This window comes from Callorhinus ursinus, unplaced genomic scaffold, assembly GCF_003265705.2.
Source record: "Callorhinus ursinus isolate GAN/ISIS: 27379988/994484 unplaced genomic scaffold, GSC_fseal_2.0 scaffold68, whole genome shotgun sequence".
Classification (NCBI taxonomy): Eukaryota; Metazoa; Chordata; class Mammalia; order Carnivora; family Otariidae; genus Callorhinus; species Callorhinus ursinus.
Window position 1 is genome coordinate 6,331,476 of NW_027397130.1, and position 26,504 is coordinate 6,357,979.

At 56.7% G+C, this 26,504-nt stretch overlaps 3 protein-coding genes across 7 annotated transcripts; 1 reads left to right on the plus strand and 2 right to left on the minus strand.

The window, feature by feature from the left end:
- Window positions 1–274: 274 nt before the first annotated feature.
- On the minus strand, window positions 275–11,382 carry OTOP3 (otopetrin 3). 2 transcript variants are annotated; one of them, XM_073886003.1, is made up of 7 exons: window positions 10,799–11,382; window positions 5,712–6,128; window positions 5,486–5,622; window positions 4,835–4,893; window positions 4,438–4,556; window positions 2,021–2,835; window positions 275–936 (listed from the first exon to the last, which is right to left on the minus strand). In XM_073886003.1, exons 2-7 carry the CDS (start codon window positions 6,106–6,108, stop codon window positions 766–768), a joined length of 1,698 nt encoding a protein of 565 aa, XP_073742104.1. In that variant the 5' UTR covers window positions 6,109–6,128; window positions 10,799–11,382; the 3' UTR covers window positions 275–765. The 2 variants fall into 2 exon arrangements, with proteins under 2 accessions (XP_073742104.1, XP_025715813.1); XM_025860028.2 differs by lacking the exon at window positions 10,799–11,382 and having other exon boundaries at window positions 5,712–6,382.
- Window positions 11,383–11,793: 411 nt separating this feature from the next.
- Window positions 11,794–20,960, minus strand: OTOP2 (otopetrin 2). 4 transcript variants are annotated; one of them, XM_073886005.1, is made up of 7 exons: window positions 20,834–20,960; window positions 20,216–20,564; window positions 19,276–19,412; window positions 18,059–18,117; window positions 17,460–17,593; window positions 14,618–15,507; window positions 11,794–12,793 (listed from the first exon to the last, which is right to left on the minus strand). In XM_073886005.1, the coding sequence occupies exons 2-7, from the start codon at window positions 20,529–20,531 to the stop codon at window positions 12,623–12,625; spliced, it is 1,707 nt and encodes a 568-aa protein (XP_073742106.1). In that variant the 5' UTR covers window positions 20,532–20,564; window positions 20,834–20,960; the 3' UTR covers window positions 11,794–12,622. The 4 variants fall into 4 exon arrangements, with proteins under 4 accessions (XP_073742106.1, XP_025715356.1, XP_073742105.1 ...); XM_025859571.2 differs by lacking the exon at window positions 20,834–20,960 and adding an exon at window positions 20,659–20,741 and having other exon boundaries at window positions 14,618–15,504; XM_073886004.1 differs by lacking the exon at window positions 20,834–20,960 and adding an exon at window positions 20,659–20,741.
- A 975-nt stretch (window positions 20,961–21,935) lies between these two features.
- On the plus strand, window positions 21,936–25,643 carry USH1G (USH1 protein network component sans). Its single transcript, XM_025859611.2, has 2 exons — window positions 21,936–22,245; window positions 24,422–25,643. Exons 1-2 carry the CDS (start codon window positions 22,082–22,084, stop codon window positions 25,641–25,643), a joined length of 1,386 nt encoding a protein of 461 aa, XP_025715396.1. The 5' UTR covers window positions 21,936–22,081.
- Window positions 25,644–26,504: the final 861 nt, after the last annotated feature.

Sequence of the window (26,504 nt, forward strand, 5' to 3'; positions counted from 1 at the left end):
AGTCCCTGTGCTAAGCCAGCTGCAGAAAGTCACCTGGGGCTCTGTTCCAGAGAGAATCGTGCTAGTGAGGGGTGGGGGCGTGTGAGAGCCCCAGCCCCTCTCCTCACCTCCTCCCATGAATCAGACAAGGGAAGAACTGTTTTAGACCCCTCCTGGCTCAGAAACAGACTGTCCCAGCCCTCACCAGGAGGACTGTCCCTTCCCACCATACTTGGAGTGACAGCTCTGTCCCTGGGAACAAATGTCACGAAGCCTGAATGTAATCGATCAAACAAACAGGGTTTATGGCAGCAGGAGAGAGCTGTTGAACCCTGCCTGGTAGCTAATTAATGAGCTCATTAGGAGACAGAGTACGTGGGGAGGGAGGGCCAGGGCTGCCTTCGGGGCTGCAAGCTTCTGGGATGTCCTGGGCTGAGCTCTGACCAAGTGCCCTCCCACAGAAGGAGGCAGACCCCTGAGGCCGGCCGGGCTGGTGGCAGCACCCCTCCTCGACTCAGGCTTCCCGGGGTGTACCCTGGGCTGTACTGATTGTGGTGGTGAGCAGGGGCAGGCACGTCCCAGGCATGGGCATCAGAAGCTCAGTGTCCAGGCCCTGCCCTTGGTCTTGGGTTGCAGACGCTGCCCCCCACCTCAGTGAGGATCTGGGGAGGGGGAGGCTACGGGAAACCCAGTCTGGTCTAGGCGCCCCTGCTCAGAGGCTCTGGGCTACCTTCTCCCCAGCCTTGGCATTTTGGAGTTCTGCTGGGGGTTGGTCTTTGGGCAGCCTCAGGCTTCCAAGTAGACCTCCACCAGCCCCCCCACGGAGTGCATGCGGTAGAAAACCCCCAGAGGCAGGCCGAAGTTGACGATGGTGAACCACGTCCGGTAGCCATAGAAGTCCTGTTCCAGCCCGTTCTCAAACTCCGGGTGTATGCCAAATGCGGGCATCATCCACAGCTGGGGAGGAGAGGAGGGGAATGAGTGGGGGAGAGGGCTCTCCGTACCCCGGGGGACTCCTCTCGGAGGGGGGGGGCAGACCCTCACCCTAATCTCCCCTCAGCCCTGGGCTTTCAAAGCCAGCTGCCCCCACCACCCCCCAGCTACATTCCCCCCCACCCCATATCACAGCCACCTCACCAGCTTGCCAGCCTGAACTCCAGGTGGACCATGAGGCTCTACTGCCACCACCCATGGCCCAGCCCGCTCTATCAAGCTGGGTTCCCCTCTGCCCTGACCTCAACCACCTTCTTGACTCTCTCTGCTCCCTCCGCCGGGCCCTGTCTTCTGTCCAAATTCTGCCGCTTTCTCAAGACCCAGACTCAACCTTCATGAGACCTTCCTTGGCCCCTTGGGCCCGCACTGCCTTTTCTGAGCTCCTACTGCACTTTCGGGCCAGGTTATGGCATGTGGTCCGCCTGTGGCGGGGGCTTCACCACTTGAGGTGTTTCCAGTGCGACGCACCTGGGTTGTGGTGTTCAAACACGCCCTCAGACCGCCCTAGTTGTCCTGGCACTGCCGCTGACGGGCTGTGGGACCACCTAAGCCTCAGTTTCCCCATCTGCCAAACAGAGGCAGTGATGGCACCTAACGGGCACTGCTGCACGGGGTTAGCGTGCCGAATCAGTGAGCTGCTGAGGGACAGCATGGAGAGGCGGACGTGTGACCTCAGCTGCCACACACCCAGCAGTCATCGTCAACTCCTCCCGCTAGAGAGTTTTTAGAAAACCAGGCACTTAATGATCTCTTCCTTCGGCCAAATTCAGTGGATGATCAATTATTTGGTGTCCCCGGTGTCTCTCCAACTAGAGAGTGAACTTGCTGAGGGTGGAAGTCTTACATGTTTGGCACATGCACTCACGCCAGGCACCTTGCAGGATGCTGGGGGGACACTGCTCTCAAGCAGCATGGGGCTAGTTGGAAAGAGGCAGTTGTCCTTGACAATACAAGGGACAGGTCATTTGCCCTTGGGATGGTCAACGCTCCATGAATGCGCCTGGCCAGCCCCGCCCCCACGCCCCGCCCCCAGCTCCTCTCCACTCACCGTGATGTTGCAGAGGATGAGGAAGAGCGAGATCTCCTTGAGTGCCCGCCTCTTCCAGTTGAGGTGGCTGTAGGAGTGGATGTAGGCCAGCGAGGCCCGCCGCAGGTCCTGGCCCAGCTCCAGCAGGGAGCCCCGGCGGGGTGGCTCAGCCTCCGGCTTCCCGGCCAGGCCCTCGGGCGCCGTCTCCCAGAGCGGACGCCGGTGCAGGCCCTCGATGATGAAGAGGTTCTGAACGATGTGCTGCAGGATAAGCAGCAGCGAGTAGGCCAGGATGAGGCGGTCGAGCAGCTCATGGGGGCGAGTGGCCACTATGGCCACGATGGAAAAGTAGGCGATGCCCATCTGGCCCAGCGCGGCGCCCATCAGCAGCACCACGTCCAGGCTGCGGGTGGGGTTCTTGAGCGTGTCCAGCTCTCGTTCCTCCAGCCCGTGGATGGCCGTGCCCGCCAGGCCTGCCAGGCTCATGGTGGGCAGCACGGCTATGTAGAAGGCATAGTAGAGGGTGAAGTACTGGCGTGCGATGGTGGGGCCACTGGCTTCGATCTGGAAGAGCACGAAGACACACACGCCTGCCACCAGTACCAGCAGGCCCAGCAGTGGCCCAAAGATGGCCCCGTGCAGGTGGAAGGGAGGGGTGTCAGGGTGGGCGCCTGTGTGGGGTGCCAGGCGGCGGCCCACGTTCTTCCACATGACAAAGAGCACAGCGCAGCAGATGAGGCAGTACTCGGTGCTGAAGGGGTAGAGCATCAGGTAGCCCTTCTGGAAGACCTCGCACACCGTGGCATTGAGACAGAGGCAGGTGTTGGTGTCATTGCCTGGCAGGGGCAGGGCGGGAAGGGATCGTCACTCAGGTGGGCCTTGCTCGGGGGAAACCAGCTGCACAAATCAGTCCCATACCCCTGGAGTATGCCAGAGGTGGAAAGGACCCAGCCGCCCATTTTTCCAGACATGGAAACTGAGGCCCAGAGACAGAAAATCAGAAATCACAGGATGGTCATTTCTTTGCAAAAGGATTCCAGGCTTCAGGCATCAAGCTTTCCTAAAGCATTCAACACATGGTGTCTCTTCGAGGCCGAATGTCACCTCTACGGATCACTGGTCAGGCACAAGGGAGAATCTACAACTTTATAACCTGAATGCACAGCAGCATGCACTGTGGGGTAATCAGACACCTAGCCTCGCCATCAGGTGCCTTGCAAAGCACGCAGCATCACCTGTGGAACGCTGGTGCCCAGAGTGTTTAACCTGAATCAAGACTTTGGTCCGTACTTGCAGTTTGCAGGCAAAGCAGGGAAGAGGAGCACAAGTCAAATGCCACCACTAGGCAGCCATCTGACAAACCTCAATGCCATTAGGAAAACAGAGACTTAAGGGATAGAACAACCGAACGTATTGCGTGTTTGAACACACCATCGTAGAAGACATTTCATACGCTGGTTGGAGAAAGTTGAATATAGATCGTTGGAGAAGATGGGGATGATGTTGAGGAATTCTGTTAGAAATTATAAGAGCATTGTGGTAGTGTAAGGAAATATACTTATTTTAAAGGGATATGCACTAAAATGTTTTGAGATGAAATGCTGTGATCTCCGTAATGTAATTCAGCAAAAAATTGAAATAAATATGGCAAAATGTTAATAATTATTACATCTAGGTGATAGGTATATCCCATTCTTTTACTCATCTGTATGTTCAAATTTTTTTAATAATAAAAGAATCATGACGTCACTTGCCAAAAAAATTCTCTTTGCACGGCTCTTCTGAAAAATGTGTCTGAGTGTAAAGAATGTCCACAGTACACAGGCGGGTCGTGACTTTGGCATGTGGGTGTGTAAATGCATGAATGTGCTGGGAAAGCTTGGCTGTACACAGGTCAGGATGGTGATGCCACCTGGGGGGGTGCTTTATACGTGCAGGTATGGCTGTGTCCCACATGTAGGTTTATGAGATACAGCCTCTAAGGGCAGAATGGACAGGTAGGGGATTGGGCACATGGAACTCTCTGAGTTCTTTCTGCCCCGAAATCTTCTGTCCCTCCTGATATGTCCAGGTATCTGCAATTGTGTTCAGAAGACAATCCTTTCAGTCCTGAAGCCTTTTTAGTTTCTTGCAAGTAAAATGCAAATACTAGGGGTGGGGTGCACAGCTGGACTTACCTGTGAATAGCTCAGCCAGGATTAGTGGCTATTTTGCTGTCAGCGAGGCGGATGCCTGGAGCAGGGCTGTAGGGTGCTAGCACCCGATGGGACAGGCACAGAATGAGGGCAGGATGTCTACCAGTGTTTAGTTGTCATCTGGCCTCCAGAGTTTGCTCCCGCTTTGGGAGGGAGTGTAGCGTGTGTGTGCGCGTGTACGTGTGTGTGTGTGTGTGTGTGTGTGTGTGCATTTGGGGCTGGGGGATCATGTCTCCTCCGTACCTGAGAAGTTTTCCATGAGGGCGTTGAGCTCAGCCTCGATCTCGCGGTGCATGGAGTCATTGGTGACAGCCAGAACCCACAGCAGCAGGTCTGTGGCCAGGGTCAGCATTAGGCCACACCTGGAGGAGGTGCCACACTCTCTGCCCACACAGCCTGGCCGGGTCCCCAGGTGCCCCGCCCTCATCACCACTGCCTTTGGGGTGAGCACTCTTTCCCAAAGCCAGATCCCATCTGGCATGAGGACTACAGGGGAGGCAGCCCTAGGAACCACCTGGGACCCCTTCCCAGACTAACCCGTGACCCCAGGGACATCATGTCCAAAGAAGTTGTGGGAACAGGCACTAGTGGGGGACAGGGAGCTCCAGGAGTTGGAGGGAGAGAAGGTGCCCCATCTTACCTAGTGAAATTGGTCTGGACCTGAACACAGTCCTTACAGTGTTTCCAGAGCACCCAGGTCTGAAAGAGATGGGGCCTTGAGCCCAGGGGCTGGGGGTAGTGGTGGTGGAACTGTGGGGTGTGTGCCCCAATTGCGTGTGTGTGTTTACAACAGAAGTGACAGTGAGGAAGTCTGGATTGGAATCCTGGCTCTGCTATTTCCTTGCCGGGTCATCTTGGGCCAGTGGCAGAATACTTCAGAGCCTCAGTCTCCTTGGCTCTAAAATGAAGCTAAAATGCCTACCCCTCAGGGGAATGCCCACTTACTGGGGGGATGGAAATGATGATGCAAAGAAATGCCTAGCACAACGCTCAGGAGTGCGAGTAGTAGTAGTAAGTACCCCTTACTGAGAGTAGCTCTGTGTAACTGGGTGGGGGTTGGAGGGTGTAGATTTAGTTATATGCAGGTATGCGCGGGCAGATGTATTTATAGGTGTCTGCATTTCAGTGACACATTGGGTGTGCTGATGCAGGTACATGTAGGTGTGCGTGGATGTGGGCACATGGAGGCAGACATTAGTGGGGAGCTGTGGTATGTGTGTACCCCCCCAGGCCCTGTATGCAAAGGTAGGGTGTGTGTGCATGAGGCATGGGGATGGGAGCCATCTGTCACCTGGACGCCGATGAAGATCATCTCGATGACAGGGAAGATGAGTTCCAGCTGTGACTTGCAATGGATGTGGCTCACGTCATAGCCCACCCGGAAGATGTTGAGGCAGATGGTGCAGCTGCCGAAGAGCACCAGGGAGCCTGGCCGGGCCAGGTAGCCGTTGGCACCTCCCCTAGACCTGGCTCTCCCTCCCCACCCCTCTCCATCCACCCAGTGGCCCAACACTCACCCCGCACCCAGATGGGTCCCGCGTGAGGGTCATGGTAGAGCACAGCGTGTGGGTGGCGGGTGGTGCGGGCAGCAAAGTAGAGGAGCCAGAGGAGGGACAGGGCCTTCAGGGCGGCCAGCAAGATCCACACATCGCCCAGCGTGACGGCCACGTTGTTGAAGATCATGCTGCAGATGAATGCTCCACCCAGGAACACCACATTGAGGGCCAGGAGCCCCGAGAAGAGCTGCCCTGCCTTCTGGGCCTGCCTGTCCCTCCGCAGCAGCAGGGAGAAGTGCCGCACCAGCCAGGACTTCTGGCGGGGTGAGGCGGGAGCTCCTATTTTCTCGGCCCCCATGTCCACTTGGCTCCCCTCAGCCGGGGCTGCTCCAGTCTCCTGTGCTTCTGGGGAGGCCATGGATGGAGCCTGAGAAGGGGCTGGGGAGAGAGGGTCCTGGTGGGCTGCCAGGCTGCCCTGGCTTCAGTTAGGGAACTGCTGTGTGACCTAGGGCAAGCTATGCAACCTCCCCGGTCGGACATTGGAAATATCAGCAACTGCCCTATCTACTTTACAGGACCTGAGGAGGTTCAAACAGACCAGGGGATATGGAAATTCTCTGTGCTCCAAATAAACATCAGGATTATTTTGATTGGCTGGAGGAATACCTCCCTCCCAATCCCCTGCAGGGCTATCCCACTTTCTGCCTCAGTGCCTGATCTTGAGATGGAAAATAACATCTGTCAAGGGAGCCAAGGGCATTTGCATCATGTCTGGATGCTGGACATTTTCCAGGGTTGTGACTTTTCACCACGAGAAGGCAGCTCGTGTCCTGCTGACGTCTGGGAGGAATTTCCCTCCTGAAGGCAGGGAGAGCAAGTAGATGTCCTCCCTTGTTCTGACTACGGTTAGTTGGGTAATGGTTGCCTAGCACGCTGTGTTGAGCAGGATCCTGAGGCTGAATGTGGGCTTGGTGGGAAAGAATGTTGTCATTGAAATAATACCCCATTATGGGTATATATGGGCATATATAAAATTACCTATATAAAAGGTCTAAAAGACACCCACCAGGTTCACAACAGGAGTTTCTTCTGGGAAAGGGAGGAGGGTACTAGGGTTGGGAGTGGTTTAATGCTCTAGTTTTTAAAAGCACATTGTTCATGTGATTCAAATTAATTTTAAAGCACATTACAGTTTAGGAGGGAAAGTTCTGGGATTGACTTGCAATGTTTGCTGTGAACAAGGAACAGGTTGGGATTAGCATGCATGCTATGCCCCAGACTTAGACAGAACTGACTTCTATATGCACTATCTCCCAAACCCTGAATCCCGGATGACCTGTGAATGCCAAGCACAACATGGGGAACACCATCCTTGCCTTTTTCTCTTTCCCTCAATGTCTCCTGCTACTTCCTCACCTTCCTCAAGCTTTCACTCAGGCCAACTCTCTGTCATGTCTCTCCTGGGCCCAGATATTTGGTCACCCCATACCTGCAGCTCAGGGCCCCAGCCTGGAGTCCAACATGCTCCCCTGTGGGCCCTTCGGGTACCCATTCCTTGTGGGACTGAAGCCACACTAGAGAGTGGGGATGCCCTGGGCTTCTCCTCAGCTGACCTGGGAGACTCTCTCACCATCCCCAGCCACCTCTGGTGCTTTCCCTTGGGGCTGCCACTGCCCTTACATGCTTGGTGCTCTGGGCCCAGGGTTCCAAGTGTTCTCTGTCCCCATCCTCCAGGCTGTAGGAGGCCTGCACTATCTCAGCGAGTGGCGTCTTCATCCCGACCTCTCCCAGCAGGTAGCTGGGCACACTCCTTGTCTCTCCCCTCAACCCTCCATCTCTCGGGTCCACACCTGTCCATTCTAGTCCACAAGTCTCCCTCAGATTTTTCTTGACCTCAACCTCTACCCTAGTCCAGGGCCCCTTCCTCTCTCTCTTGGACTGTCTCCTTATCCACTGTGACTCTCCCCATCCACTATGACTCTCTCCTACTTCGAGCCCAACAAAGGCAACCAATTGCTGGGACTTATTTCAATAAGTCAGTCAGAGAAAGACAAATACCACAATTTCACTCATATATGGAATTTAAGGAACAAATGAACAAAGAAAAAAGGAGACACGAGAAATCAGACTCTTAAACATAGAGAACAAACTGGTGGTTACAGAGGGGAGGTGGGTGGGAGGTGGGTGAAGTACATGTTGGGGATTAAGAGCACACTTATCGTGATGAGTACTGACGAATGTATAGAATTGTTGAATCACTATAGGGTACACCTGAAACTAATATAACAATGTATGTTAATTATACTTGGGTTAAAATAATAAATGAAAAAAAGGCAAACAATTGCCCTCAGTATAAAGTCCAAACTACCTCGCATGGCCTGCACAACCTTTCAAAACGAAACCAGGCAGTGCATGTTTAACCCGGGCTTGGAGGCTAGCTTCTCTTGCTTCCTAGTCTGCCCTTGGCTTACCTCTCTAGCATGGTCCTCAGACCCCACTCCCTGCTGTGGGCTGTGTCATCTTGCTGCAGCTCCCAGGGTGTGCTGGCTTTTTCTCACCTCCCTATCCACCCACATGCCATCCTTTGCCCGTAATGCCCACCCCATTGCCCTTTGGCTGATTGCATCTTAAAGCAGAACTCCACCTCCTCTAAGCAGCCTTTCCTGAACTCCATGCCAAGGCTGCACGAGGTATCCCCGCTGCACCCCATGCTTGTTGCTGGAGCATCACCTATCATGCTCGATCCGTTTTAACTCACTGTGCTTTGTTCTGTCTTTGCCTGTGGACTTGGAGCTTCAGAAGCTTTAGCCTTTTCCTCTCTGTAACTTCCAAAAGATCCTTACCACATTTGGCTTTAAAATACAGCCTCTCCAGCCCCCACACTCCCATGTGAACTTGCTCAGTATTTATACCTTCTTTGGTTCTCTTATGGCAAATAGAATAAGAAAACTCAGTCCTCTCTTTAAGATTCTACAAGTGATTTTGTCCCCCTTTCCCAGTCCTCTCTGTCATCTTTGCTCCAGTTTCCCCCCCTCCCTGTCCGACCCTTCTGTCAAACTCGGGCACCTGCCCCCATGTTGATCCAGGCCTAGCCAGAGGGCTCCAGGGCTCCGCATTTCTTGTGTGGCTTCCTGCCTCCCCACTTCACTCCCGGAGCCTGCTCTTCCCTGTCTTGCCTGCTACCCTCCACCAATGTGGAGATGTGCCCATCCTCACAATCTACCTTAAGCACCTCGCCTGGGAAGCATTCTCTCCCTGCCCAAGCATCTATTGAAAGTGGGTGTGCTGTGGGCATGGCTGGCTCCCCTCAAAGCCAGGAACTCCTCCAGGGTGGAGACCAGGTCCTGCTTAACTCGAACTCTCCAAACCTAGCACAGGCAAGACACTCTCGCTGACTGATTCTGCCATTTTCTGGGGGAGATTTCAGCACCCGAGGCGTGGACAGAGACCCTTCCCTTTATGTGCTTTCCATCCTGGCCCAGCCCAGGGGACTTTAGAGATGATCTTTGGTTTTCCTCCCAGGCTCCCCCACCTAAACTGAGCAAGCATAAGCCTCATAGGGACACCTCCCTGCTCCTTTTTTCCCAACTCTAACTGCTCCTTTTCGGCCTTCCCCAGAATCTCCCTCGTCTTCCCAGGGCAGTATAACCTAATAATTAAGAGCCCAGATTCTGGGGGCTCTTGGGTGGCTCAGCCTGTTAAGTGTCTGCTTTTGGTTCAGGTCACGATCCCAGAATCCTGGGATTGAGCTCCAGGTCGGGCTGCCTGCTCTGCAGGGAGTCTTCTTCTCCCTTTCCCTCTGCCCCTCCACCCCCCACCACAGCTCGTGTGCTCTCTTTCTGCTTTCTCTCTCTATCAAATAAATAAATAAATAAAATAATCTTTAAAAAAAAAAAAGAGCCCAGATTCTGGCACTTACTACCTCTGTGATCTTGGATAAGCTACTTAGACTCTCTGTGCCTCAGTTTCCCATGATGTAAAATGGATATACAACCATGGAATAGTACCTGGTACATAGAAGATGCTCAGTAAAGATTTCTTGAGTGAACACACGAAGGACTTAATGCATAATACCTACCTCATAGGGGTTTCGTAAAAATTAAATGATTTAAAGCATGTAAATGCACATAGAGCCTGTTAGCTACTTGTGCATTTCCTTCCAGTTCGGCCGAGGTCCTGGAGAGGCTGGAAGGGTCAGGATTACTGGTGAATCTCAGGGCGGTTTTTGCTTGGGCTGCAAGCCTAGAGGGGACACTGGAGGACAAAATTCCGGGTCCTCTCTCTCCAGGGTCCTCGCCCTATCTTCCCTATCCTCCCCACCCCCAATCCAACCCTCCAACGGTCGCTAGAGGGAGCCCTGAAAGTGGCGAATTCGGCCGCGGGGAGGGTTACAGGGTGGGGCACGTAGGGGGTCTTGGGGAAGAGGGGCAGGGCACCTAGGACTGACAAGGAAGAATCCGCAGCCCTCTGGCCCTTCCATCGGCGCGACGCCAGTCCAAGGGAGGGCAGGAACACCAAACTAGTTTGTGGGTCGCGATGAGAGACAGGTGATGAAAGCGGCGCAGCCGTCGGGGCGCGGCGCCTGGCTAGGAGCGCAGGGCCAGCTCCGGAGGAGGCTGCTGAGCGGGGGCTGGGAGATTGCGGATTTCTCTAGGAGCCACTCGAGGGGCCGCGGGGCCTGGGGCAGCCGCTACACATATGCCTCAGACTGGAAGTCCAAGCAGTCCCAATTCCACACCCCTTTACCCAGCCGTCCGTGTTTTTACTTCTTTCTGGCCTCGGCACCCACCTTTGCCTGTATGAGCCCAGACCGGCTGGGATGGGGCATGCCCTGCTGACTTTTGTGAGCTCCATCCGCGGAAAGGAGGTGCCCCGTGGGGCTAGAGTTGGGGTAGGGGGCAGAGAGGGGCCGGTTCTCCGGTCTCCAGGTGTTGGTCTCCGCCAAGTCATCCCGCCCTCCCTCCCCTCTCCCTGCAGCCCCTTGTCTTTGAACCCAGTTTTGGGGGCGAAGTGGGTGTGAATGTCAAGGGTGTGCCCGCCGGGAATATCCCGCCAGCAGTCCAGGGCTGCTCCTTGTGCCCAGCCGGGCCACCAGGAGCCTTCCTTACCTGAGGCCTGGGCGGGTATCGCGGCCGGCTGACCACCGACTGCTAGCGCAGCGCCGATCGTCAGTCCAGGTGAGGCCCCTGCACCCGCCCGGATACCCCCGACGCCCTTTCCTCGCGGGACTGCGCAGCCGCTGCTCGGGCTCCTCGGCCTATCGATTTTTCTGTTGACTCTGGGGATCTCATTAATCCTTCGTTAATTGCCAGGGGCTCCAGCCCGGACCGTGCAGCCAATAGCGAGGCGGCTAGGCGGAAGGCGGTGCAGGCTTGCAGCCTCAGGGTCAGAGGGCCCGCGACCGCCCGCCTCCCTGGTGGGGAGGGGTGCAACGTCCTTAAGCCGCAGCGAAGGGGTTCAGGCCACACTCTCTTTGGTGGCCAAGCAGGGAACAGACTGGACCCCCTCCCCGCCCAGCTCTGGTGTCTTCTTTTCTCGTACCCCACCCAGCACCCGGGAGGGGTGCGGTCTTGCAGCAACCTCGCCACTCCACTCTCTCTCCCTAAATCGAACGTGAACTTGGGGCTGAAGAGACCTCGTTCTGACGGGACAGGAGGCGGGTAGGGAGGGAAGTCGCCCCCTCTGGCCCTCTTCACTCTTCGCACAGCCTCTGAGACCTGCCCCCCCCCATTCTGCTGGCAGGGTCCAGGTGCATCTTCCTCTCAAGTCCCCAGTGCTCCAGGTGCTGCTCCTCCCACCTCTCCCACCCCAGCCCCCACCCCGACCCCCACTCTAGCCTGTCCCCCCTTCACCTGACTGTGGCTGGCCACGGATACTTCCTCCTCTTCTAGTTGGCAGGGCCTCCTCTTGAATCTCTGCTTGGCTTTCTCAGGTTCTCTCCCTGCTAAATCCTTCTCATGCCTTTCCTGGATTAGAAGCCCCAGGGCTTTGCCTCGGGGACCCCCAGGGAGTGGGGGTGGTGGGTAAGAGGAGGCCCCCTGAAGTAAGGTTCGGTGCCCCCCAATACCTCTTAAACTAGAACAGTCCTGTTTCCATTATAAACTTGGGTTCCTGAAATATTTTATTTAAAGAAAAAGAAGTTCTGCTGTTTGAAAATTATTATTCTTAGTAGAAGGGCTCTGGCTCTCTTTAGCTCTGTGACCTTGGGCAAGTCACTTTACCTCTCCCGGCTTCAGTTTCCTTTGTAAAATGGTAGTTGGGCTAGGGCAGTCTTTCCTAACCTTTCATGCTTCATGGAACACATAAACAAATGTATCTGTCATTTGAGGGTAAGGAGAAAAGGAAGATGGCAGCCTGCGTACTCTGTCCAGCCCCACCCAGCCACCTAGGTACTAACCGGTCTGTAACCATCTGTAACTCAGCTTTGGCTCACCCACTGAAAAACTTGAGACCTGACAATCTCAGGTTACTTCCATCTCTGACCCCCAAGATCCTCTCCTGCAATCGTCTCAGATGGGGCAGCTGAGATAAGAAGTGGGGGTGGGGGGGTGAACTGCAGGTGGTTCCAGCTCCAGGCAGCAGTCCTGGCCAGGTTTCAGGGCTGGGATCAGGGGTGGTGCCAGAGCCGTGGACACTTCCAGATCTTGCCTTGTCCTGGATACTGTAGGGATAGGTCTCCCCCTCCCTGGTCACTCCATACTCCAGGATCATGCTGGGGTGGGTGGGTATGTTCTGATTGTGATGTAAAAATTCATCCTGGAAAAATAAATTTGGTGCAAATTCTACCCTGGGTCCCCCCCCCCCGGGGTGGGGGTGGGGGGTGGAGAATGGTGGGTAATGTGGCACAGGGACTGCCAGCCTGGGGTTCTTTCCTGGGGGTCTCTGAGTGGGTACATGAGGTGAGCCGCACCCCTACATGTCTGTGGGGGGCTTCAGGACAACACGTAGACCTCCAGCAGGCTGGAGACAGCATGCATACGGTAGAAGATGCCGAAGGGCAGGCAGATATTGACGATGGCTGCCCAGAGCGAGTAGCCATAGAAGTCCACCTCCACAGTGTTGCTGAAGTGAGGGCGGGCTCCGAAGGCAGGCATGATCCACAGCTGTGGGGAGACAGGGGCGTGTCAGGACCGGGCCGGGACTGGCCACTTGCAGGTCATTGCTGTGGGCTTTGCTGGGGGGGTGAGAAGATGGGGGCGTCCCAGCCCTCTGGGGTGGTGAGTGGGGAACCTCAGAATCTAGGGCAGGGTTTGGCATTCACTAAGGAGCTCAGAAAATGTGCCAAACTGAACTCGCCCACCCCCAGGCTAAGGTTCCCCCTGCAATCACCTCTTCTGCCCTGTTATTATGGCTCATTTGTCAGATGGGGAGGAGGGGAAGATAGATGATGTGAGAATTTGGTACAAACGGCTAAATCAGCAGCTCTCCAGGAGAGAGGTGTGCAGGGTGGTGGTAGAATCAGACAGGCCCAGGGCAGGGGTGTCGGGATCCAGCCACAAGTGTACCCCACCACCACCCTCTATAAGCTCTGTTCTCCAGCTCCGCTCCTTTCCCAGGTCTCGGAGGATGTTAATGATGGAATCCTGCTTCATCTCTGGCTGGAGCTCAGACGGTTCAGGTGTGGGGTATGAGGCAAAGAACAATGGCTTCTAGGCCAGCCCCACCCTCCCCAACCCCAGTTAACTGTGTCCTTGGGCACACACGGCTCCTTTCTGAGCCTGTTTCTGTCCTATGAAATGGAGTTGGAGATGATGCTCCTAGAGGTGACCCAGGAACAGATACCTGGAGCAAAAACATCCTCCCACAAGGTGGCTCCCAGCCTGCAGGAGGGGCTCTGGGTGGGGGTTGGGGTGGGGGAGGTGAGGGTGGGGCCAGGCTGGGGACAGGCTCCCAAGCTGGCCCAAGATATAAGGAGGTCAGAGATTGATGATCACTTTTTTTTTTTTTAAAGATTACCTGCAGGTTGGGCAATATTCACAGTGGGAACACACTAAGAATGCACCCAAGTAAGGGCTGTTGGTGTATTTTACGTAGCGTGCACTGGGCTGGAATCACTCTGGAGACGTGCTCTACATTGGGATAGACCCACATTAAGGGTGTTTGTTTGTATATTAGGGATATTTTTCTGTTGGAGGTTATAGCTGAAAGGGGCCATTTTTATATTGAGTGAAACTTCAGTAGAGCTGTGTTCTTTATTTGGGATGTACTCACATGGGTCCATGATTACATATTAGACATTTCTCCCCTGAGGATTTTATCTACAGTTGAGCGTTTCTCTATTGGGTTGTAGCCACATGAGGGGTATTCCTTTACTGGGGTGTGTGTCTTCATGGGGAGTGTGTCTGTCCTGGGGTGAAGTCTGTTGCTAACATACTGAATTTCTCTTAGTAAGCGGTTCTGCTGAATTAGAAGGGAGGGGGCGCTGTTGTGAACGCCCCCTTCCAGGCCAGCCCACTGCAGCACTCTGCTAAGAGTGCTCACACTTATGCTGGTCTCTGCTACTTCCTGATGCTGCTCCAATTATTCTGAGAAGCAGGCTGGTCACAAGTTCCCAGGAGCAGTCACACCTTCCACCTAGGGGCAAGGGCACCCTCCTTCTACCTCACTTCACAGCTCCCTCTCACTTCCGCCCAGCCCCCATGTCAGCATTCCCTGGGACCCCTCCGGTTCCATCTGCAGCCTAGATGCCAGAAGGCTGGGATTTCATTCTTTCTCTGTGCCCTGAGATGCTGTTTGCCCAGGGGCTGCATTTGACCCTCTCTGAACCTGCTTCTCTCCTGGAGAGCTGTAGGCTTCTCAAGTGGCCTGGGGGCAAGACAGAGAAGGCCAAGTGAATAAACCTGAAAGAGCATCCTGGCTTGGCCTTCTCTTCCCCTCAGCCCATTCCCATCTCCGCCCCCCGCCCCCCGCAACCCCCAGTTACTTACAATGACATTGCAGAGCAGGAGAAACAGAGAAATGTCCTTCAGGCACCGGCGTCTCCAGTGGCCCCTGGGGGCCAAGATGATAGCCATTGTTTCCTGAGGGTCCACTGGGTTGGTGCCAACCAGCCTGGGAGTGGGTGGGCAGGCAGGCAAGGTGTGGAGGGCATCCAGGTTGGCAAAGGTAAGGCCATGGCAGGACTCTTTGGGGGTGGTATCATGAGGTTCAGCCCCGGGTGGTCCCCGGTGGAGGCTCTCGATGATGAACACATTCTGGAAGGTGTGCTGGGCGATCATGAGCAGAGCATGGGCTAGGTTGAGCCCCCCCAGTAGGTCCCTGGGTGTGCCCACCACCACGGCTACGAGAGAGTAGTAGGAGATAGCATACTGGCCCAGGGCAGCACCCACCAGCAGTGCCACATCCAGGGTTCGAGTGGGGTTCTTATGGTGATCCATGGCCCGGCGATCAAAACGGTAGATGATTGAGCCGCTCAGGCTGACCAAGGTCATAAGCCCCAGACAGATGATGTTGAAGCTGTAGTAGATGACCAGGGCCTGCTGGGTGCGGCCCCTCTCCCCACTCACTTGGACCTCATAGATGATGAAGACGGCCAGCCCCACCACAAAGAGCATCAGGCCCAGGATCGGGCCAGCGAAAAGGGTCTCCCGGAAGAGGCTGACCCGGGACGGCGTGTGGCCGTGGCCGTGGCCGTGGCCATGTGTGGAGGAGGCCAGCAGCCTGCCCACATTCTTCCACATGACATACAGCATGGTGGAAGCAAACAGGCTATACTCAATGTTGAAGGGATACAGGTAGAAGTAGCCCTGCTGGAAGATCTGGCAGATGGCTGTGTTGCAGGAACAGTCTCCTCCCACCGAGCTGCCCGCTCGCTCTGCTGTGGGGAGAGAGGCAGAGAGCTGGACCTCCCTCCCACCTTCCTGGAGAAGAACCTCACCTCTCGACTGTGACTTTTGTTAGGATGGAATCACTGTCTGCCATATTCACCACCATGTCCCGAAATGCCTACGCAGGGCCCGGCGCGTGTTCATTCCACAAGTATTTACTGAGCACCTGCTATGTGCCAGAGGCTGGGACACATCAGGAAACAGCCAGTGCTCAGTAAACAAAAATCGGAACTGCAGATTCTGACCACTTCATCCCATTCTGTTCCTGCAGGCAGACATTTCCAATCCTTCCCAACCAGTAACCACCCCTGGCTTCCCGAGACAGACAAAGTTCCTGATAGATGGTGCCCCTCTTGGGAACCCCGAGAGTTCACGCTTCCTCACAGCTCTCCCCGGCATCTGACTCAGTCCAGAATGTGAACTGCTTTGGCCAGGTGTCTCCTGTGACCCCGCCCCCATCATTTTGGATTGTAACACACCTATAGGAATTTTGTCCTGTGTCCAGAGTGCGCTTTATAGAATGCCTTGGATCTTGGCAAACATCTCTTTGGATCCCCAGAACTATTCCCACTGGTTTTGCAGATGCAGAAACTGAGGCTCACTGAGGTAAAGTGGCTTGCAATGGCAGATCTATTGACCTGGCTCGCAACCCCAGGGCAGGTACCTTCTTAGTACGCCTCTCGGCACCCCAGGGCCCCAGCATGTTAAGTTGGCCACCTCTCCAGGTTGTTTTTTTTGGTTTTGTTTTGTTTTAGAGAGAGAGAGAGAGAGAGAGCATGCGTGTGCGCAGGGGGAGGGGCAGAGGGAGAGGAAGAGAGAATCTTAAGCAGGCTCCACGTCCACCCAGCTCAGAGCCCAATGCACGGCTCAATCTCATGACCCTGAGATCATGACCTGAGCCAAAATCAAGAGTCCAACACTTAACCGACTGAACCACCCGGGCACCCCCTCCGGGTTGGTTTTAACCATCCTCAGGAACCCTCTGTATGTGCAACGTGGCCCTTTATCAGTCCTGCTGGGCTGGGGTCTCCTGCTCCATGCTTTCTGTTCCTGGACCCTTCCATACTGGGAGTGTGTGTGTCTTCAGGCAAAATTCAGATGGACTTAGTCATCTAATCTGGTCCTGGTTAGTTGGGGGGGCCCTACAGAAGTCCAGAGAACTAGGACCAGGGGGCCTGTGGATCCTATTCTTCTTCAGTATAGGAGAGTGGTTCAGAGCAAAGACGGATCTCAACAGTAGTTGTCCCAATTTCAAGCTCTATTTAACCTTTTATGCCTTAGTTTCTCATCTCGGGGCTCAATTGATTAAGCCTCTGACTCTTGATTTCGGATCAGATCATGATCTCAGGGTTGTGAGATCAAGCCCTGCGTCAGGCTCTGGGCTCAGTGAGGACTCTGCTTAAGATTCTCTTCCTCCCTCTGCGCCCCCTCCCCTCTCCTGCTCTCTCTCTCTTTCTCTAAAAAAAAAAAAAAAATAGTACCCATCTCATTGGGAAGTTGTGAGGGTTAAGTAAGGTAGAGTGTTTAGGACACTTAGCATAGCACCCGACACATGGAGCTCAGTAAAGTGTCAATATTGTCGTTGTGATGATTATTTCTACCTTCTCCTTGACAGACTCTGTCCCATGCTTCCCCCATTGAGCTATTCTGCCTCCCTTTTCTGCCCTTCACTTTGATCACCCTCACTCTTTCATTCTGGAGCGCAAATCCCTTCTTTGGTGGGTTGGAGACCTGAACAGTGAGGCCAAGGCTGCATCCTCCAGAAAGAGAAGATGCCCCTGACACCCTCCTTCTGGTGTCACCTACATCTATACTTCTTCAGAGGCAGAGCCTGGGGCAGGAGGAGGCTCTCCTCTCTCGTGAGGGGAAGGGAGACAAGCACCCCACCCAGGCTAAGGCCTGGAAGTCCCTGGCCCAGGTTTAATCTGGAGTGGACACTCACGGTCAGGAGTGAGGTGAAGGTGGCTAGCGTTGCCGTGGGAACTATCATAGGAGTGGGTCTGGTGCACGGACTCGTCCACTACGGCTGCCATCCAGATGGCCAGGTTGGTGGTGAGGGTGAACATGAGACCACACCTGTTGGGGGAGGGGGAGCAAAGAGGCCAGTGAGATGCTGGCCCATCGTGGGTCCCTGGGGAGATGGAAAGCTGGGGAGCTATGCTGGGAGATGATGTTGGGAAGCAAGAAAACAGTCAGGCCCCTGTGTGAATAGAGAGGCTGAGTTTGGAAAGAACACTTAGTCTGGCCAGGATGCCACCCAAGAGAGGGCCAGGGGGTGTCCAGGGGCTCAGACCACTGCTGCTCCCTCTCCTAGAGGAAAGCACATTTAGTGCACTATATAACCCATGCACCAAAACACACAGGTATGAGTTGTAGGCACACACATACACACAACCCAGCACAGAGTGGTGGATCAGGCTAACAGAGCAAAGGGGCCTTGGCTGAAACCCCACACAGGGTGCAGAAAGAGGACCCAGGCCCCAGGTTGGAAAGCTCATCCCCAGCGGGGCATGGATGTTGAGCTGTGGAGCCAGCACTCACCGGGTCAGATCCAGATGGACGTGAATGCAGTCTTTAGAGGAGACCCAGAGAAAGTAAGTCTGTGTTGGGAGAGAGTGGGGGAGGTCATTCACTCTGCAGACAGACTAAACTCTGGAGTGCCTATGTCCAAACCCAGCAGTATGTTCCCTCCACCTCAAGAGCCCCCATACTAACCTACCAAGTTTATTTTAGCTTTACAAAATGAGTCAGGAGCTTTCTCTCTTTCTCTGGAACAATTTGTATAAAAGAGTTCTCTGTTCTTTCAGAGTTTGCAAAATGTTACCTGTAAACTCTTGGTGTTTTGTTTTGTCTTCAGGTAGAGTTTTTACTGTCTAGTTACTTTTTCCTGGGAGCGAGGCCAGCCTGAGGCTGGGTCTTGTCCAAAGTAGAGAGAATCTCTGGTGCCTTCTCGCCTTCCTTTGGCAACATCCCCTGCCCCAACCCCATCCTTTCTTGTCCTGCAATCCTCCCTGGTTGCCAACAAATCCTTGTCGGGGTATTTGTTGATGTTGGTGTCTGTATTTTCATTTTACCTGAGTATTCTTCAAATCCACAAACTGAAAAAGGGTAAAACTATTATAGGTACTGAAGTCATAAATGTGTTGAATTGTGGAAATCTGCACAGCAGGGGTGATGTTTCAGGAGAGGGAACCCTACATGTAGTCATTCTGGTCATGGTGCAGGGATGAGATCTGTTGTGGTCCCATGTAAGACAAGTCCTGCCTCAGCTCAATCAGAAGATCTTTCAGCATTTTATGTATGCAACAAATAAAACTATATATACTTGAACTTGTTTGAAAAATCCCAGGTACAGGATACCTATTTCCTGAACAAATATAGAACATATGGGCTGTAGCTGAGGCCAAACCGGCCATGCCCACAGCAGGACCCTGGGCTGAGATTGGTGCCCTCTATAGGCACCTAGGGAGGGCGAGCCAGGTTCTAGGAAACATGGCAGCTGTCACAACTCAGACATCTTAGATGTTAATACTGGCACTGCTTGCGTTGAAATGAAATCACAGGGCACCTAAGTAGGAGCTCACATTTGGATATTACTTCATTATCAAGTGCTTCCAGGTGTATGGACTCATGTGAGCCACGCTACAGTCCTATCCCCACCTTACTTGATTGCTCAGGGTAGAAGAGTAGGGATCTCCTGACCTCATGCCAGGTGTTGGCTTCTTTCCACCACAGTCAAGAACACTCCTCCCACCCACCTGGACGATGACAAACACAGCCTGGGTGAGAGGGTGCAGGATCTTGATGGCTGACTGGCACTCAAAGAAACTGGAGTAGTAGCCAGTCTTGAAGACATCCATGACAAGAGTGCAGATCCCAAACAGCACCAGCCCACCTGGGAATGAGGGGTGGGGGATGGGTCAGAGAGGATGGTTTATAGATCTGAGGATGGTTTATAGATCTGAGGATGGATGGCTAGATGGGTGTTTGGTTGGATGGTTGGGTGGATGGATGAAGAGATGAATAGGGTAGGTGAGAGGATCAATGGACAGATGAATGGGGTGGGTGAGAGGATGGATAAATGGCTGGCTGGCTGGTTGTAAGGATGGATGGATGGATGGATGGACGGACGGATGGACGGATGGATGGATGGACGGATGGATGGACGGACGGATGGACGGATGGATGGATGGATGGACGGATGGACGGACGGATGGATGGATGGATAGATTGATGGATGGATGGATAGGTGGGTGGGTGAATGGATGGATTGAAAGATGAATGGGTGGATGGAGGATGAGTATAGGATTGAGTGGGTGGATGGATGGATGGATATCCTATTGAGCTCCTATCTCTTTGGGGCTGCATGGATTGGGGGAAGAATGGCCCTAGGTGGGCTCTTTCAGTTGCAGCTGTCATCTGTTCTCTGCTCTCCATCAAAGGGCTCTCCCATGACCACTCCTTTTCAATCTTTAGGAAGAGCCAAGAAGTTCCCCTCCATCCCTCACTTCATTCTTCTTCCAAGACTATTTCCCTTCCTCTTCTCTTTCAACCGCAGCCCATCTCATCTTCAGCCACATCTGGCCCCCCAGGAATTTCTCAGCCCCCTACCTTGACACGCACTCCAGAATTCCTCTGAGAGTCCCAGGCTCTGGCTCCTCTCCTGCCCCCTCCCCACCCCCCCACCTCCCCTGGCACCTCGGAGCCAGATGGGGCCGGCGTGCGCGTCCTGATAGGGGACGGCGTCGGGGCAGCGCACGGTCCGGAGGAGGTAGAAGAGGATCCAGAGGGAGGCGAGCAGCATCATGGTAGTGAGCAGCGCGAACACGTCGGTGTCATACACCGCTACCTTGTTGAAGGCGCCGCCACTGATGAGCGTGCAGGCGAGAAGCAGTACGTTCACGGCCAGCAGCACGGACAGCAGACGGCCGCCCTTCTTCCACACCTCGCGGGAGCCTGCCCGCGGCGCCGCTGGCGGGCTCTCTTTGGGGCCCGGGGCCGACTCCTCGGACATGGCAGGGGTGACTGGGGGAGGTTGGACGGGTCACTGTGGAGGAGAAGCGGACAGGACCCTAGGTCAACCCCGAGGGCTCTCCTTCCCCCATCTTATCCCTGGATTTAGGAAATGAGAAGTTCCTCACCCAGAGGGTGGGGGCTGCGGGTGGTGGAGGAAGCGCTGGCGAAAGGGAAAAGAAAAGCCGACACTTCGGGTCCCTCGATCAACGACTGAGGGAAGAAGAAGCGGCGGTAGCCCCGTCGGACCCCGTCTAACGTCCCCACTTCCCAGTCCGTCGACCGTCTGATCCGGGCACCCACCTGGCTGGGCCGGGAGCCCGCGTTGAGCTGGGGGTCAGGGGACGGCGAGCGTCTCCTCTCTCCCACACCGGGCTGGACGGGCACTTTATACCGGGGAGGGCAGGGTGATTTACAGCCGCGGGAGCTCGGCTCCATAAATCTCTCAGTCCCACTCACATGATCCATCTTTTCTCCGAGCTGAATTTAGGGAACAGAGAGCGGGAGCCAGATAAGGTAAGATTTATATTTACCCGTTAAGAGGCGCCCCCTCCCCCGCCGTCCCGTCACCTTGGCGCGGCCAGGCTTGGGCGCAGCCATGCACTGCGGCACCCAGAGGGCACCCCGCCCCCGGCGCCCACCGCGCCCTTGAGCCCCGCGGTCCCCGCCGTCCAGAGCCCCTAGTGCTGATGCTCAATAGACTCCCAAAGGCCCGCAGGCACCCCGACGTCCTTCCAGGCCCGGCGCACCCTATACCTTCCTGCTCCTCTGTTGCTGCCCCAAGATCGGGACCCCAGTGCCCCTTTCCCCGACTCCCTCACAGTGATCGAAGTTCCTTCTTTCTCTATCCCTCCCCGCAGTCTTCGGCTCCGCTGGAAGCTGCGAAGTCGGGCTTGGGTAGGAAGTTCGCCTGCGGCGCGCGGAGTCCGCGTCCAGTCTTCTAGCGCCCCCTGCTGGACCGCGGCTCGCCGACCTCGCGCGGGCGAGGGGCCGCCAGGACTGCCCGATGCGCCTCGCTGTCTGGGCGTCAGTCCTCCTACTCGTCCTAGGCCCACGGTCCTAGGGATCCAGACTGCCCGCAGACACCCCTCCCCAGCCCTTGGCCCCTTCCTTCGACGGGTGGAGACATCGGGAACCGCAGAGCCGGGATCCAGTGAGGACAGACCCCGTACTGTCCCCCAGACTGGGCCTCATGGGACGGGGCGCTGCGGTCACCACTTTTGGAGCGAGGGCAGGGCCTCGCGTGTGTCACCCCTGTGCGCTCGGGAGCAGGGTGTTTAGGACCCAGGGGCAACCCGCGGGCGGCTCCCTGGGCAGCGGGGGATCCTCCCCCCACCCCACCCCCCGCCCTTCCCGGGGTGAGCGGCTCAGATGTCCGAGTAGCTGCGGCTGTGGCGCTCCGCAACCTCCGTCCGCGGCAGCGGGGGCTGGCGGCCCCGGCCCCTGCTCGGCCCCCTCCCCCAACCCCATGCCTCAGCCCTAACTCCGCCGCCCTCCCCCGCGGGGGGCATTTCCCCGCGCGCCCTGCCCACCCGGTTCAAGTCAGGCACCATGAACGACCAGTACCACCGGGCGGCCCGGGACGGCTACCTGGAGCTCCTCAAAGAGGCCACCAGGAAGGAGCTGAACGCCCCGGATGAGGATGGCATGACTCCCACCCTCTGGGCTGCCTACCATGGCAACCTGGAGTCGCTGCGTCTCATCGTGAGCCGAGGGTGAGTACCCACCCTGTCCCTGCCTAAGCCCCCCAGTGGAGGGCAAAGAGAGTGTTCAGGCCGCTCCGGTCCCCTGAGACACACTCCCCAAGACTCCAGGGTATCTTCCCCCTCTCTCCTCTGAGCTGCCCTCTTCGCTGCGGGACTGACCCTAAGGTGGGACCCTGGAGCCTGGCAGTTGTGGGAGGGGGACACAACTCGAGGCATGTGACATCTGTGACCTGGATGTGGGGCTAGGAAGAGAGGGACTGGGTTTGGGGAACCATGATTATAGGAGGGGCTGCAGAGTGAGGGGAAGGTGGGAGAGGTCTCCCGGGCGGGGGGGGGGGGGGGCGGCACGGGGAAGCAAGAGTGGGGAGGGGAGAGAAGGGGCACAGGCCTCTCGAGGAGAGGCTCCTTAGCGCCCACTCCCCAGCCTGCGGTCTGAGGGGTGCTGATCTCCCCGCAGGCTAGGGCTCTCCCAGCTCTCTCCCAGCTCATTCTTGGGATTTATGGGCACTGTCCCCGACACCAAATGTCAGTGGGTGCAGCCACCTCATTAACTCCCTCTGTGCCCCTCCCCCAAAGCAGGCTCACTCTGCCTCCTTTCGGAGTTGTCTCGGGGGAGGAGTGGGCCTAGAGTCCAGGTGTCAGGGCCAGGGAAGGGATTTGAATGTAGCAATGAAGGAATTCAGGGTCCAGGGCTGCTGATGTGGGCTCCCGGGGCTGAATGACACTGTGGACAACTTCGCCAGCCTCCACAGTTTTATACAGAGAGGTCACCTGGTTGAACTGGACACCTGGGCAGCTGGACAGGGAAAAGGAGTGGAAGACATGCCCCAGGAGGGTTCACAGGAACATCGTAGGCCCTGGGAAATCACGGTGGAGGGAAAGGGGCCCAGCTGGCCCTGGTGCCAGATGCTGGTCTGTGGCCTGAACATGTGGTGGGTGGGGAACGCCCTTACCCTCCCTCTGAGGCTGCTCCTCAAGCCAGCAGCAGGTGGGAGCAGCCCCTGAAACCAGGCTGCTGAGCCACATTCTGAGAAGCCCAGGCGGGCCCCTTCCCACACCAAGAGCACGCAGTGACTCTGCCATCCTGCCCCCCAACAGAGAGGGCCATGGGAAGAAGGGAGAAGAGTGCCTTCCTGGTGCACCAAATCCCCCACCTCATACAGAGAGCTACGGTTGGTGATGGCTGGGGTGTGGGCCAGATGCCAAACAGCTCCTTGCCACATTGTCCTGCAAAACTTGGCAACCAGTAGGGGAAGTGAGGAGGGGGTTGTGGGGGGAGCTGTTGAGACAAGGGGGTGATTCTTCCTCCAGCCCTGTGGGGTGGCCTCGTGGCCTCATTAGTGTGAGGCAGAGGTGCTGGGCCAGGCCCCTGTGGGAGGGGAGAGCTTGGAGGAGCCAGCCAGAGCATGCCCAAGGGGGTACAATCTGGTGTGGAGGGTGTTGGAGGGTGCTGGGTGGGTCCCCCGGGGCAGGCACATGCCAACCTCCCTGACAAAGCTCCCAAAGATGGGGCAGCCCTGGGGAAGGGAGCGCCGCTGGGCCCAGGTTGCCAGCTTGCCTCCTCCTCCGCTTTGGTCCTGGCCGCCCCCACGCTCCCCTCCCAGCGCAGGCCAAGACCCAACACCTCCTCTCACACGCAGCCTTGCCAGGCCTGGCCCTGCTCCCTGCAGACGTGGCCTTGCCTGCCGACACGCAGGCACACACCCTCACACACACTCACCCAGGGCTCAGGCTCCGCACCCACCACTCTCTTGTGTCCTCTTTTAGAGTGACCCCTGCACCCACAGCCACACGCTCCACCACGCCTGCCTAGAGACCCAGACTCGGCCCTGGCCCACCACCTCTCTGGGCCAGCTCCCCGCTGGGCTCCATGAATAATTCACTCCTTTCTCTCTGGGCATCAAATATTTATCCCCTGAGATTCCCAGCCATCAGTTCTCTTGGGGAAGGCCCCGCCCTGGCCCCGCCTTTTCTGTCGCCCCACCCCCTGCAGGTCTGGGCCCATTTCCGCCTCCGCCCCCTCGCCCCCTCCCCAGGTCCGTCTGGCATCTTCTGGAGTCGGAGGAGACGTCTCAGGCCCTCGGGTCCCGCCGGTGTGCCCGTGGGGCAGCACCTGCAGCCAGTGCCGTCTGCCCAGCCGAAATTGTATTGGCTCATCACCCCTCCTTGCGTGTCCTCCCTGCAGGGGTGACCCAGACAAGTGCGACATCTGGGGCAACACGCCCCTGCACCTGGCAGCTTCCAATGGCCACCTGCACTGCCTCTCCTTCCTGGTGTCCTTCGGGGCCAACATCTGGTGCCTGGACAACGACTACCACACGCCGCTGGACATGGCCGCCATGAAGGGCCACATGGAGTGCGTGCGCTACCTGGACTCCATCGCGGCCAAGCAGAGCAGCCTCAACCCCAAGCTGGTGGGCAAGCTGAAGGACAAGGCCTTCCGAGAGGCGGAGCGGCGCATCCGCGAGTGCGCCAAGATGCAGCGCAAGCACCACGAGCGCATGGAGCGGCGCTACCGCCGCGAGCTGGCCGAGCGCTCGGACGCGCTCAGCTTCTCCAGCCTCACGTCCAGCACCCTGAGTCGCCGGCTGCAGCACCTGGCGCTGGGCAGCCACCTGCCCTACTCGCAGGCCACGCTGCACGGCACGGCCAGGGGCAAGGCCAAGATCCAGCGGAAGCTGGAGCGGCGCAAGCAGGGCGGCGAGGGCACCTTCAAGATCTCCGAGGACGGCCGCAAGAGCGTGCGCTCGCTCTCGGGCTTGCAGCTGGGCAGCGACGTGATGTTCGTGCGCCAGGGCACCTACGCCAACCCCAAGGAGTGGGGCCGCTCCCCGCTCCGGGACATGTTCCTCTCGGACGAGGACAGCGTCTCCCGTGCCACGCTGGCGGCCGAGCCAGCCCACTCGGAAGTCAGCACCGACTCAGGCCACGACTCCCTGTTTACCCGCCCCGGCCTGGGCACCATGGTGTTCCGCAGGAACTACTTGAGCAGCGGGCTGCTCGGGCTGGGCCGCGAGGACGGGGCGCTGGACAGCGGCGGCGCCCCGCGAGGCCGGCCGCAGAGCTCCCCCAGCCTGGACGACGACAGCCTGGGCAGTGCCAGCAGCCTGCAGGACCGCAGCTGCGGGAAGGAGCTGCCCTGGGACGAGCTGGACTTGGGACTGGATGAGGACCTGGAGCCGGAGACGAGCCCGCTGGAGGCCTTCCTGGCTTCCCTGCACATGGAGGACTTCTCCTCCCTCCTGCGGCAGGAGAAGATTGACCTCGAGGCCCTGATGCTGTGCTCCGACCTTGACCTCCGCAGCATCAGCGTCCCCCTGGGGCCCCGCAAGAAGCTTCTGGGGGCCGTGAGGAGGAGGAGGCGGGCGCTGGAGCGCCCACCCGCCCTGGAGGACACTGAGTTGTGAGTGCCCCGAGCCTTGGGGGGATGGGGAGATAGGGGCCTGGAAAGCTTTCCGGAGCCATGGGGGGAGGATCTGCCTTTTAAGAAGTGTGTGTGTGTGTGTGTGTGTGTGTGTGTGTGTGTGTGTGTGTAGGGGGGAATTCTGTATTTCGTAATATCTAAGCCCCCATCAATAACAAGAGGTCCCGCTTAATTTGTTTACCCCCAATTCTGAAAAAGAAGCTGCCAGTTTAATGAGGACAGGAGGCCTTCTTATCATAGCTAATGTAAAATAAAATGCACCTCAATTTTGGAGATATCAAAATGCCCCCAAATGGGTGTCTCAGTGTGGAGAGTGCCATACAATAGAGTAGTCACAGACAGGACGCCTTGAGCCCTCGCATCTCCTGGGTGCTAGAGATGCCCCTGTTCGTGCCCTCTTACTGAGTCCTCCCCAGCTTCCATAGGCAGGGGCTATATCATCCCCATTTTCCAGGAGAGCAAGTGGAGGCTCAGAGGGTTCCAGCCGCTCACCCCAAGGTCCTGCTGCTGCCTGGTGCAGAGCCTGGGCTTGATCCCTGGTCTGTGAGGCTCCAGAGCCTGCTGACTCCCATGGGAGGACAGTTGTTACATTCAGAAGCGGTCAGGAGGAGCCCAAGTCTGCTACCGCACTGGTGGCCTGGCCCTGCCCCGACCCCTTTCTCGTGGCGTCCCACAAGCCCAGCAAATGCTGCCGCCTCCTTTTGGTGTCTATGACCTTTACCCTGCATGGCTGGGCAGGGGTGGGTGTGGGGAGGCAGTCTGGTTTAGAGTTCAGGGGATGGGGAGGACAACCCCTGGCCAGTGGCCCCATCCCTGACCATTAGCCTGTCAGGGTTAGTTGTTC

What these genes read in the sequence shown, in the direction of transcription:
- OTOP2 (XM_073886005.1), bottom strand. Translation starts at nt 20,531, where the DNA reads ATGTCCGAGGAGTCGGCCCCGGGCCCCAAAGAGAGCCCGCCAGCGGCG. An exon ending in CTGTGTTTGTCATCGTCCAG is followed by an intron (nt 18,118 to 19,275) that starts GTGGGTGGGAGG and finishes CTCCCAACACAG; the next exon opens with ACTTACTTTCTCTGGGTCTC. An exon ending in TCCTGCTCTGCAATGTCATT is followed by an intron (nt 12,794 to 14,617) that starts GTAAGTAACTGG and finishes GTCTCCCCACAG; the next exon opens with CTGTGGATCATGCCTGCCTT.
- OTOP3 (XM_073886003.1), bottom strand. Translation starts at nt 6,108, where the DNA reads ATGGCCTCCCCAGAAGCACAGGAGACTGGAGCAGCCCCGGCTGAGGGG. An exon ending in GGGACCCATCTGGGTGCGGG is followed by an intron (nt 5,623 to 5,711) that starts GTGAGTGTTGGG and finishes TGGCCCGGCCAG; the next exon opens with GCTCCCTGGTGCTCTTCGGC. An exon ending in TGATCTTCATCGGCGTCCAG is followed by an intron (nt 4,894 to 5,485) that starts GTGACAGATGGC and finishes CATCTCTTTCAG; the next exon opens with ACCTGGGTGCTCTGGAAACA.
- USH1G (XM_025859611.2), top strand. Translation starts at nt 22,082, where the DNA reads ATGAACGACCAGTACCACCGGGCGGCCCGGGACGGCTACCTGGAGCTC. An exon ending in CGTCTCATCGTGAGCCGAGG is followed by an intron (nt 22,246 to 24,421) that starts GTGAGTACCCAC and finishes TCCTCCCTGCAG; the next exon opens with GGGTGACCCAGACAAGTGCG.